Genomic DNA, 12538 nt, shown 5'->3' on the forward strand with positions numbered 1-12538 from the left:
TGCCTGCGCACTGCCTCGTCATGAAGCGTGAAGTCAGTGTAGAGCTGGGTCACACACTTAAAAGGTGTGTTTTATTTATCAGACACAAATTTCCCTGCTGACCATGGGGGAAAGGCTAAAACAACCAGAATTTTAGCCTCAGCTGTGAGAAAGTTTGTTTTAAAATTCTGGAGGAAGGTTCAGGAGACGGGGCGATTTCACTAGAACCACTTCACTCGTTGTTTGCCAATATATTTTTAAGGTTCCAAAGCCACATAAAGTCACACTGATGCTGGGAACAATCAGCAACCTCCCCCGGGAAGTGGCTGCTCAGGCAAGTTCGGGCTGATATTTTTATCCAGCATAAATAAATGTCATGTCACCAGCCTGCCTCGTGCAATGTGACTGAGTGACCGACCAACACTTTTAGGGGAATTCTGCCTTTCTCATCCCATTTGGCACAAGGATCGCTAGTCAGCACTTTTCCTGACATGCGAGCAAGTTTGCTAATTTTTTTGAAAGCTAAGCAACCCAAATCATTTCAGTCCCAACCACTTTATTTATTTATTTGTTTGTAATGTTTGGCAGTTGGATTTAACAGCTGCTGGAGGTGAACCTCAGCAAACCTGTTAGCACATATTTGTGCAAGCAAATATAAAAATAACTCAAAAGCACAGACCCCAGGATGGGTTCAGACCAGCACCCAGAAGTTCATACTGCAATTCAAAGTTTGGCAGACCCTTTTTGGCTGAGTCCTGCTCTCATTTGTGTCTGCAGAACCGGAGTCCATGGAGCAAGGCTGTACCTTGCAGAAGTACCCAGCATTGGCTCAGTTTCACTGGCTGTTTCCCCAAATCAGTATTTTCTGCTTCTAGGTGAGTTAGACCTTCCACAACAGACTTCCCTCTGTTGTTGCTTTAGTATCATACTGCTGTTGAAAGTAAGAAGGCAGATTCTTCTCCCTATTGCAACAGTTTCTGAGACACACAGAAATTGAAATGATCTCCACTTGAATGTCACTATTTTTTTGAAACTGATGCCTGCTTCTGGTTTGCTGCAAACCTGCCAGAGAATTGGATTTTCTTGTTATTTCTCCCACCCAATTTTCTCTTTCTTTGCTGCTGCCCTCTTTGCTAAACCTCTGGCAAAGACAATGGGCAGCCTCCTGAAGATCTCGTGTTTTCTCCTAAAGGCTGTTACACCCTTTTTGCCCACAACCCCCTTTCCAAGCCAACTGGAAAAGGGCTCTCTGAGAAGGATAACTCACAGGGACGTCTTCAAAATGAATGTCGGTGACGTTGTTGTTGGGGCAGCTCTGCCAGGCGTTATTGAGCCGAAAGGCCAGGGCACTCGTGTGCCGGCCATCCAGGGCAGCGAATTTGCGGAAAGTGCAGTTCTGGACGTTGATTGGTCCATCATAGAACTGAATCCCTCGAATGGGAAAATCCCTAAAAACACATTTGGAGAAGACAGAGAGACTTGGTCATGTCACGTTAGCATGAGGATGAGAATGTATTCTAGACATGTACAGTCCCACAGGACTTGTTTCTTAGCTGCTTTTATTTTTCACAGCCCTTAGGATGACTCCTGAGTTCATGTTTTGAAAGAGAAGGGATTTCCCTCCTTTTAGGTCTGTGAAGTCCTCTTATCCTTGCAAGTTCAGCTCAAGTTCTCTTGTGTTTGAACAGATCATCTTTATTTGGTCTGTGGTCCTCCAGGGAAGGAACTTACAGCAATGCCAAAGCATTAACCTAAAAATGAATAAATTCGTGTTTGCCATAGAAATGAGTTCTGCAGCAGTGAAACCTGAAACTCGTCTGAGCCGTGCAGACTCCTTGGGCTAAGTAACAGCAGGGCTAAAAGAAGTCCCACCACATCTTTCAGAGGAACTTGGAGAGAAACAGTGCAACTCAACTGCAGTAAAAAATGGATGTGAAAACAAGGAAAGGTCTTGCAGTCTATAGGGTTGAAAAGAGGTGAAGGGACAGACTAATGAACCTTTATTAAAACACTTCTGATATCATCTGCAAGGTAAAGAAGACACCATTTTTCACACTGATTAAGTGAACAAGATGCTTAAGCTCCTGAAGAGGCTAAGATGTTTCAAATTTCACTTATGATAAATTTGACCCCTTCCTCATACAAATGGTTTCCCCTAGACAAGACTTGTCTGCTCGTGTGCATTTTTTTGTCCCTCTGACTTTCTGCAGAAAACACCCAAGATGAGATACGCCCTCATATATTTAGGTAAAGGATATTAGGAGAGTCATAGCAGATTGGGTTTTTGTTATTACCATAGTTAATAATAAGCGTCCTGTATCACTACCAACAAGCAAAGTTGAGGTGTTTAATATGGCAGCAAAAATTAGCTGAGCCGTTTGTTCACTGTAGGATTACTGCTAGGATAATTATGTTTTTAGGAATAACAACAAAACATTATTGCACTTGCAAACCAATCTGTAGGACTAATGTCTAGGAAGAGGCCACACACAAAGTTCACTGGTCATTTCAAAACTATTTAACAAAGGCATCAAATTCCTGTAGCACAGCAGCGATAGTAACAGCAGCTCTGAGGACACCTATGACCACATCTGGGCCAGGTCAAGCCCAGAGAAGGGCTTCTATGAGCTTTCCTGGCAGCTGACCTGGATGAGGCCTGCCACATTGCTCAACCACTGCTGACCACGTATACAGAAGTGCCCAGCTAGCACAAAGCCTTCCTGCTGTCTTCTCAACTCTGTTTGCAAAGGGGAAGGGGGAAGGAAAGAGGCGTTTGATGCTGTCTTGGCAGCCTGCAAGTATGTACCTGCCAGCAGCAGCTGTACAGTGAGGACTTTGGGATCGGGAGACATGAAACCAAGTCCTTTCTGTGTAATGGTTATTAAACTGAACAGCACTGAAGAAACCACACTGGGCTGGTGTTTGCACTGAGAGTGGGAACAGTGAGTGCTTTCATGTGCTGAGCTGAACTTACGGGCCGATGGGCAGGGTCCTTCCTCTGTGATCCAGACCTCCAGGTCCCCAGATCTCATTGTCCATTGTTTCAGTGCCCAGGTTTCCACTCTCGCCAACAAACAGGCTGTTCTTGATTTCTTGCTTTGAACCGTCATCATGAGGGAAAGTCCCACCACTAGGAGGGAAGGGTTGGAGGTGAAGGGGCTGCTCACTCCCACCCCTACCAGCTGCACCCCAGGCTGCAGCACAACCTGTGCCATGCTTACCTTGCCAAGGTCAGGCCAATGCCGTTGTCAGCAAACCTGCAAAGAGGAGAGCGATGCTTCAGAAGAGGTTTGGTTTTGCTTCATTTTATCATGTCAAACTAAAATAGCCAAACCAATGAGGTGGAGGGCAGCATTACTGAGCAGTGCTCATGGGGAGGCTCAGGCTTTTCCAGATCTGTTCCCTGTCCAGCTTTGGAAGATCTTTTTTGGCACATCTTGCAGCATACGCATACCATATGAAGCAGCAGACATGCACCTGATTGCTCCAAGCTGAGGTTAAACTGGTGATTACTGGGCACACTTTACTTGTCTGATAAAGCTTTTTCTCTGTGTCTAATGACCACACTCTTTTCACTGTTAGGTAAAAAAATAATGCTTATCTCTCACCCCAACTAGCTTTTATTATTTGATAGTGCTTTGCTTTGTGCACACCTCTGTGCTCCCCTGTGGCCATCTATCACATGCTGCTTCCATGAAATAACTTTACAAGAGTAAATGTTATAAAAGCAGAGAAGGTTGGCTTCTCTTTCATCATCAGGAAGATAGGGATCAGATCTTCCTTATTAAAAGAAAGAAAGAGATTAAAATGTCCACCCATTTTGCTGAAATTCCAAAGCTTTTAGATGAGATAAATCACAACTGTCGGTCTACGACTCTTGCTTATAGCAAGGCTACAAATAATATGATACTATGAGTAAGTCTCGATGGTATCTTCATATCAGTGGCACTCTTAACATGTCTGTCACCGATCTCAGCAAAACCACCAGTGGAGATCTGGCAGCAGAGCAAGCCCCAGCTTTGTCCCAGCTTTGTCTGTAGGTGGCAGCCCTTTACACGCTACCGCCTCCTTTTTCCTCTCTCCAGCCCCATAAACATGCACCGTAGTTTATATACCGCATGCCACATTAACACTTGTTTTGTTAATGTAGTACACAAGTCTTTTTGTAGCAACAGAAATGGAAATTACTGTGGCTATAAAGACAATTACAGTTTGATGGCTGCTTCCTCGAATTCCCAGGCACGCATAGGTTTGCTGCTGTGAAACTGATAAAGTACTCAGTCTTTTAGCAACCTCCATCCGCTGCATTTGCTCCATAAGCAACGCAAATGTCTAAATTACATGAGTGTGATCTGCAAGGACAGCTCTTTCTGGCCGTGGAGTGCGCTGGATACTCGTTCATAAGTTCCTAAGAAGCACAAACAGTATTACTCATTGCATTTCTGACCCTTCTGCTACAGGCTCATTCTCACCAACCTGACTGGTTGCCAGAGCCAGCTCACACCTGTGGTTGCTTTAGGAGGTTTGGGTCACTGGAAGGTAGGGCAGCTCTGGCCGGGAGCTGGACACCGGGTAACGGTGTGCCAGCTATTCCTGCTAGGGTTATCACAATATGCCTTGTAAAGTAGCTTTTTCCTTTTTCTCCACTTTTTTCAATAAGCTTGATATCAGAAGCCTGGCTCAGCAAAAGAAACTGTAGAAGATCATCTGTTTTTAAGCGTTAAACAAATATCTGTTCTGACCAGCGCAGGAAATGGCCTTCAAAGAGCACAACATGCACTTGCCCAGTCTCTCTCCCTTGCTGCCGTGATGCATAGTTTTATGTCAGTACTCGCTTATTCAGCATAGCAGCGAACCACATAAAACTGATCTGTGACCAGGCTTAGCCAGGGAAAGTGGTGGATTTTGCTGCTTTCTTTTCAAAGCACTTCGTTTTTCATGTAAAAAATTAGGTTTTGCTTTTAGTTATATGCATCTGCGTGTCTGTCTGCGTGTGTGCATGCGACCATTTCTTAATGCTGGTCAGCATCACACAGAGAGACAATCTGAGGGATCTTCAGTTCAGACAAAGCAGGTGGTGTTTGTGCAAAATAATGCCTGTGTTTACTTAGCGTTTCATCTTTATTTCAATCTTGGCCATATGAAAGGTGCAAAGCAATATAAATAGTCTGAACCACAGCTATGCTCGCCATAAACACCAGGCTGAACTCTGAGAGTTGAAATAAGGCAAAACTCACTGGCAGTTGTCCAGCCACACATCTCCACCCCGCAGCCAGGCCCCGTGATCCTGATTCTTGTAGGCAATAAAGCGCTCAATTATTGCAGGTTCCCTGGGCTTCAAAGGATCAGCATCTTTGTGTGGGCTGTATCTAAAACCAGAAGGAGAGAAGAAAGGTTGGCAAGGGAAGGTAGCCATGCTCGGTGCATGGCCCTGCTAAACATCTGGTTTCTGCTAAGTCAGGAACAGCTTTGGGACAACAGTCCATCCAAGTAGCGTGTGTAGTCAAGCAGCGATGGCCAGAGCCAACTGCCAAGGGAAGGACGGTCCAGGCGAGGCAGTTGTAAAGACCCACTCCAAGTTTCCTTTCACCTTTCCAGCACTGTATTGCTGATATATTGCTGAAAGCATGGAAAGTTTATTATTGCTCCCAAAAGTCTGAGATATTTTTTAATCTCTTGCTGTTATCCTTTAGCACATTCCTGTTATTTAGATAAATATCCTTTTGTTTTCCCTTTTGAGCATTCTTATCTCCTAACCTTGGCTATACTGTGGCAACGAGTACCACTGCCAAATTTTCCTTGCTGTAGAAAGGAATTAAAACATCTTGGAGAGGGGCTGAGAGTATGTCCTTCGCTATTCCCGCTATACATTACCCAGGACACATGTACAAAATTTATTAACTCTGAAGTTCTCAAGTATGATGAAATATTGGCCTGATGCAGGAAAAAAGCAGACAAAAGTGGAACCTGCAGCAATGTGTGTCCTCAGCTGCTGCCTCTTGGTGACTGCTTGGGCCACAGGATCTTAGCAAGGATCTGGCTCGCTGTGGTGATGCTGCGCTCCGCTGTCATTTCCCTGGTCTTGAGGCACAGCTCTCCCTATTGCTACTGAGGGAACATCTTCCATCATACTACACAGCTGAGAAAACCTGACAGATGAGTATCCAACTCAGTACCAGCAATGGACGGTTCAGAGATTAAAATTCATGCCTCACCAATGGGTAGCGAGGCCAAGTTGTCAAATCGCTAACAGATATTCAATAGTGCTTTGCTTAATAAGCCATCATATCAATCTAAAGCTGAGCATCGGGCTGATAGGATTCCAGTAAATGAATATTGCTTTGGCAGCTTCATTACTGTGAATGTGAATTTGCTTTCAGAGAGAGATTTAGTATCAGCCCTCGTGAATTCCCCAGGCGTTGTTAAATACAGATATTTTGAGATGGATTCCAGTTTCATTCACATCCGTGTGTAACTGGAGGAACACTACAGAGTACAGAATTTGGCCCAGACATTTAATGCTGTAACAGAATGCAGAATAATCTCTCCAGCTCTGTAACGGCCCAGCCTAACTCAAAATCTGCCCCAGCCAGTCCAGCTATAACCACTTACTCAGTCTTTCTGTCTTGACACATGAAAAGTGAAAAACCATATAAATAACCTGAGCTGCAGCCGGTGCTGGTGGGTAATCCCTGAGCATGAACACGGCTGCATTATGAATTGCTTGGCTTCCAGGGGTCATTCGTGCCCTTGTATGGCAAGGGACAAATTGCCTTTTGTAATCACTTACTGCGCCTATGGCAGCAGGCAGTTTCCCAAGGCGCATGTTCAGCTTTATGGAAAAGCAGCATCAGGCTCCCAAGAAAATTTGGAGATACTTGCAGAGCACGCTGCTCTTAATAAATTTGGTTTTAGCAGTTACTTATATAATTGAATTACTAATTTCAATTAATTGAGCATTAAAATAATGTAAATAATATTCACTTTTGAATGTCTTTCAGCATCAGCTGCTAGGCAGGGCACTGGGGTGATGCGGATCGCAGGACAACTGATATCTGAGCTGCTGGCTGGGTGCCCCTGGGGAGGAGGACTGATCCCACCCTGCAACGCCTGCCTCAGTCTGGGCAACCAGACACAAACACCCCAGAGATGGAAAGGAGAAAAGGAAAAAATTGTCATTCTGCCCCGCTGAGCAGAGGTTTACAGCAGATTTCTCCTCCCTACGTGGTTTCTTCTGTCAAGAAACCCAGTTGTGGGGGGATCCAGGTTTGGGTGCAAGTGGAGGCAATTGGTCTGTCAGGAAAGAAAACTATGAAACTTGAGAATATTTAAGTCCTTTTCTCTCCCTGAGGTTGGTAACTAAGTTAAGAGCCAGGCTCAACCTCTAGTGAGATAAAAGGGTGCAAGTGTGGTCCTTATGTTGTTACACTTCGCTCACAAAAAGCCCTCTGCTTACAGCAGCCTCCTCGCTGGGGGCAGCTCTGGGGAAAGAGCGGAGACTATCAGAAGCCACCAGACCATGGTAGCTCTGCGGATATGTTTCCTGTATTTCTAAATAACTCCATTACGCCACACAGAGGCTGTGCACAGCAGCAGGGATGAAGGGTGGCTCTGTGTATTAAATTGTAATTATTATTGCAGTGTCAGATTTGGAACTAGACAGAAATTTGAAATCAAAGCGTGAGCTCCATCACATAAGCACCCCCTGTTCAAGCAGGCCCTAAAAGTGTGAATGAAGATCAACAGCATTCCCAGCAAATACTTTAATTTCTTGTTCCTGGGAAACTCTTGCAGCAAGTTCTGCCCCGTGTGGCTGTTGACAAGACAGCAGTTAATTTTCTTGCTTAGCTAAAAAAAACAAAACCAAAAGTCAATGGAACACCCTAGAGCAGATGTAACATCCATGCCAGCTCAGCTCAGAACTAAAGAGCAAGGACAGAATCAGAAAGGTGTGGGTGCTGGGAGTCCCTTGGGAAGGGGAATGGAGCAGATGAAGTTAGAAAGTGGTAAATCTAAGTGAAGAGCTTTCCTCAATAAGAGCCACCCCACAGGCATTGCAATGATTCTTGTCAGCTCCCTTAGGGGCAATTTCGTAGCTTTCAGCCAGTGCTGTAAGAGAAGTCTTTTCCAAACCAAACTGTGCAAAACACTTTACCTCCCAGAAATCAGTGTCAGGATAGGTCTTTTGTCCTTGGCGGAGGCTGGAGTGGTTTTAACACCATTATCGATGATCATTCCAGCCTAAAAGAAAAGAGAAATGCAATCTTACAGTATATTTATTTATTCTACAGTTCTTTCCATCTCCAGGCTCTACCTCCAGTGGTTCTAAGCCAAAGTCACTCACGCGATCCCAAGAACTGCTTCTGTTAGAAGCATGTGAAACAGAGGGCTGCCAGACCTGCATGTGCCCCCCCAAATTGCCACAGATTTCCAGAAACTGCACCTCTCTTGTAAATGCATGTATCTCCACACACAAAAACACCATGCTGCAGTCTAAAGCACTCAGTAACACACAGCCCCATAGCACGCCATGCTAAGGGTAAATAAGTAAAGAGAAGACAATTAGACACAGCGGCCCGTATTTATCCCTCTAGAAGCTGTTCAGTTAATTGCTAACATTGGCAGTTGAGGCCTATAATTAGATGAGCTGCCAATAGATGCTCCTGGAGGCACTATTTTAGGAATGCAGAAGCAGAGAGGCAGCCTGAGCAGAGGGAAGAGCCTCTTTGAATGCCCAAGAGCCAAGTGAAGTGGGTGCTGGCTGACTCTGAGGGCTCCCACGCCAGCACGCAAGCTGCTCTATCTGCAGACACAAACAAGCTTGCAGTAACTTTCAGTGAAACAGAAAGCACAGGCATTAATAGCTTGCAGACCCAAAGAGCTGGAAGGAGAAAATGGTGTTTTTTTCAAGGGCAGCATTCCCGTTGCGTGCAGACTCACCCGGTAGTTGGAATGCGCACGGTTGTTGGAGAATTTCCCCATCGGCATGTGCTCCGAGTAGCCGGGGGAATACATGCCCGCTGAGGGCCCCGTTGGCACGTGGTGCAGAACAAACCAAAAGCCTGTTTCCTGAGAAAGAGAATGCACATCTGAGACTTCGCTTGAACTTCTTTGCTGGCCTACATTAGCCCGAGGATTTATCAGTAAAGCCACAAGACGTAAGCCAGAAGAGTTCGGGACAAATCACAGCTAGCAGCATTGACCTGAATAACTATACGCAGCGAAGAGTTTAACACGCACGTACATTCGCATTCACGCTCCTGCGTCTTCAAGGTGTTTTAAGTTAAGCTTTGGCATCTACATTGAAGCTATAAGTGAGACTTTCAAAGTCCGTAACACACACACATACACTGATGTCCTCTTATCACTGCATGCGCGGATCTTAAAATTTATTGTTTAGTTGCCTAGAAATATATCTAGGAGCCCAAATCTAGGTACTCGTATTTGGAAGCTTTGGAAAGACTGCATCTCTTTGTTTAAGGCTTGGTTTGCTTGTTTATTTGTGTTAGTAGGAAAATAAAGGCTCCTGATGTGACCAAGAATTCCTGTGGAATTAGCGTTAGTGCTGATTGAAATTTCAGAGCACCATTACTGTACTGCAATCAAAAGAATCATTGCCAAAGACTTCACTGGGACTCCGCAGTCACATTTATTTAATTTATTCAGGCTGCGCACTGTGCAAAGGCTGGGAATTTTTGTTAAAGCCATCCAGCTCTAGAAACAGCAAGCGACAAGAAGTGTGGAGCAAAAGGAAAAGCGTTATGTTTTATTGGCAGCATTAGCCACATTAATATATGTCTCGATCTAGCAGTTTCAAAAATGCCTGAGCAACAGAAGCAAGTTTTATTCCAGCCAGAGCCTCAGCCTTGTGGAGCTGTAACCGGTCTGAGTTGTTACCAAATAAGAAACTTCTGCACTCACTTCAGATCCCGCAGCTGCACAGTTTATAAGGTTGTTGTGGGGGTTGGCTATCCAGAAGGTGGATACGGCGCTGCAGGTTGGGAAAACAAAGAATAACATGAAAATGACACTTTGAGCACACCCAAGAGTCACTGATCAACTCCCCCCAGTACAGGCAGGGCTGATAACTCCCCAGATAAAGGGTCCTGCCTAGAGGGCAAAGGGAATGTGTTTTCTTTCTTTCTCCTCTCATACCACATGTGTCCTCTGTGGTTTGACAGAGAGCATGGCCTTATCTTTTAAAACCCCAAGTATTAAATGAGGAATTTTGACTGCAATTCCAAGCCTGCTATGAAGCTGTCAGATGTCAGTCATGTTTTATGATAAGGTAAATATATTGTAGCACAAGTCACAGAAAAGAACTTTGCCCCCAAATAAGACCTCAGGTTCATTACAGACTTGTTTAATGAGGGGACACAACAAATTGCCTCTTAAGGGCTTTCCAAGTGTACCCCCCTACCTGCCTTTTCCAAGAGCTGCTGTGATTCATTAACTTTATTTGCTCCCACCCTCCTATGCATTTCTTTTGGGACAAAAGGACCCCATTTGTCTAATGCACGTAAAAGACTCTTAACTGAGAGATTCCCATCAAGGAGGAAAGATCAATCCATCACTGTCCATCCTGTGACATACAGCATTCATTAACCAACAGGCACATGAACTCTGGGAGGAAAACATCCAGCACTTATAACCAGCAGACTGGCTCCCTAAATTTGCTGGGTGAGATTCCCTGCAGGGGATGAACCTATGGAACCCTTTTGCCTATTTTAATCTTGCTAGAAAGGACTTCACAGGGGCTTTAGGCCAAGTGATTTTGCTGGCCTAAGATGAATTTCTGTTTGTGTGACTTTATCGTGAAAACACAGCAAAATTTTTCTATTTTGGGCATGGGACCGGCCTAGAAAGAAACAATTTGAGATTATTTATAGACTACCTCCTGCCGCGCAGGCGAGGGCAAGGACGTTCTATTTCCACAGCGACCTGTCTTTCAGCCCGATCCCGTTCCTCAGAGCCACGTGGACTGGGCAGGTTACTGTGTCATTTGGCACAATCCCCTATTGTCTTAATTCCTGGCAGCGGCCGCCTGCCTGCCTCTTCCAAGCCGACGGAGCCGCAGCCGGTGCTTGCCCCTCGTCCCTGCGCTGGGTGCCTTGGCTGCTGCCTGGGGTAGAGTCAGTGCACTCGTGCACTCACAGGCAGGATGAGCCCAGTGCAAAACAAGCTACTTTTTCTGATCAGACCTTGAATTCTTTTATAAAGGAAGACATCGCAGATCAAAGTACTGTAGGACCCTTTCATTAGATCTCCGCCTATCCTTCCTAGAGCTTTTTCATCTGAGAGTCTTCTAAATGACAGAAAATATGTCCCTCTGACGATTAAATGGATTATCGGTGGAAAATGAGCACAATAGCTGATTAACTCTGATTTTATGAATGGAGACATTAAGAGTAATTTATAAACAAACACAGATGTGAAAAAGTGCATTGCATGTTCCCTTGCCAAAGTAAAAAGCTAAAAATATGCTTCTTTGGACAAAGCCCCAGTTTGTTCTGAGGACAGGATGGGTGATACCGATACAGTCTCAGCAGTTTGAGAGTATTTCCAAATAAAGGAAATCCCCTGAAGATTTTTAGCTGTTAGGCATCAATCAGCTTCTAACTGTCTCATTTTCAGGACGGACTCCAGAAACTTTCTCATAGACTTTTCCTGGGTCAGAATATTAGCGCTTTTTTAGTGTAGATTTTTTTCCCCCGTCCAACTACAGCAGAATAAAACCCTGGAGAAAAATCTGGACTATGGGCAGAAGTGTTCCTGTCTCCCAGCAGCTTCAACACAGCACCAATGCTCTGTGGTCTCAAGATAAATCTTCACCATGAAAGACCTCCCATTCTGTTGCACAGGGGTCCTGTCCTCAAGATGATCCACCATCAATTTTAAACTCTTAAAGGTGAGCTTGGTGTCCAGATTTTAATGGGGAACACTCTGAAAACAGCATGGTTCCACAGATCTTCTCCAGACCACTTGCTATGCTCCCTGGACTACAGCTGGGGATCTGCTTTCCTCGCTGCTAAGCACACAGGTTTTACTTGAAGAGTTTAGTACTCTCAAGAAGAGTTGGAGGGATGGGGGAAGAAAAAGAAAGATAATTAGCTGCCTGATATGCATCAAAATGAGTAGGTTCCCTGAACAGCCAGTAATCAGCAATTAAATCATATTCCTAGGTTATGGACCTTGATTTTGGGGCAGAAAGACACCTGGAAAATCATAGAATGGAGGGCTAGCATGGCCTTCAGGAGCTCAGTGAGTCCATATCCTGCCTTATTACAGGGTCAACTATAACTACAGTATTTGTGATTGGCATTTCTCTAACCTGTGCTTAAAATTACTGCTAATGAAGAACCCATTAATTCCTCTAAATAAAAATTATAACGCTTAACTGTGCAGCCAAGCTGGTTGCGTTTCTTCTATACTTCGCCTGCATTTTTTTCTACATGGCAACAGAATGGCAAAAAGATCTTGTGAAATCTTCTCCTGTTGCAAATGCTTCTATAATCCTCATCTAAACTCAGTTGGCAGGTCTGCCAGGACACGTAGGGAA

At 44.7% G+C, this 12538-nt stretch overlaps 1 protein-coding gene across 1 annotated transcript in view; it reads right to left on the reverse strand.

Annotated features, from left to right (window-relative positions):
• LOC104130945 (cell migration inducing hyaluronidase 1) overlaps positions 1 to 12538 on the reverse strand; it is a 52705-nt gene that overhangs the window by 8696 nt on the left and 31471 nt on the right. The window contains exons 14-20 of the mRNA XM_009644051.1: positions 9901 to 9970; positions 8920 to 9048; positions 8135 to 8220; positions 5217 to 5348; positions 3201 to 3236; positions 2954 to 3109; positions 1247 to 1427 (exon numbers count right to left, since the gene is read on the reverse strand). Of these exons, the coding sequence (XP_009642346.1) occupies positions 1247 to 1427; positions 2954 to 3109; positions 3201 to 3236; positions 5217 to 5348; positions 8135 to 8220; positions 8920 to 9048; positions 9901 to 9970 (790 nt within the window). The remainder of the gene's footprint in view (positions 1 to 1246; positions 1428 to 2953; positions 3110 to 3200; positions 3237 to 5216; positions 5349 to 8134; positions 8221 to 8919; positions 9049 to 9900; positions 9971 to 12538) is intronic.

The sequence above is a fragment of the Egretta garzetta genome, unplaced genomic scaffold (assembly GCF_000687185.1).
Source record: "Egretta garzetta isolate BGI_Z169 unplaced genomic scaffold, ASM68718v1 scaffold287, whole genome shotgun sequence".
In the NCBI taxonomy this organism is placed as follows: Eukaryota; Metazoa; Chordata; class Aves; order Pelecaniformes; family Ardeidae; genus Egretta; species Egretta garzetta.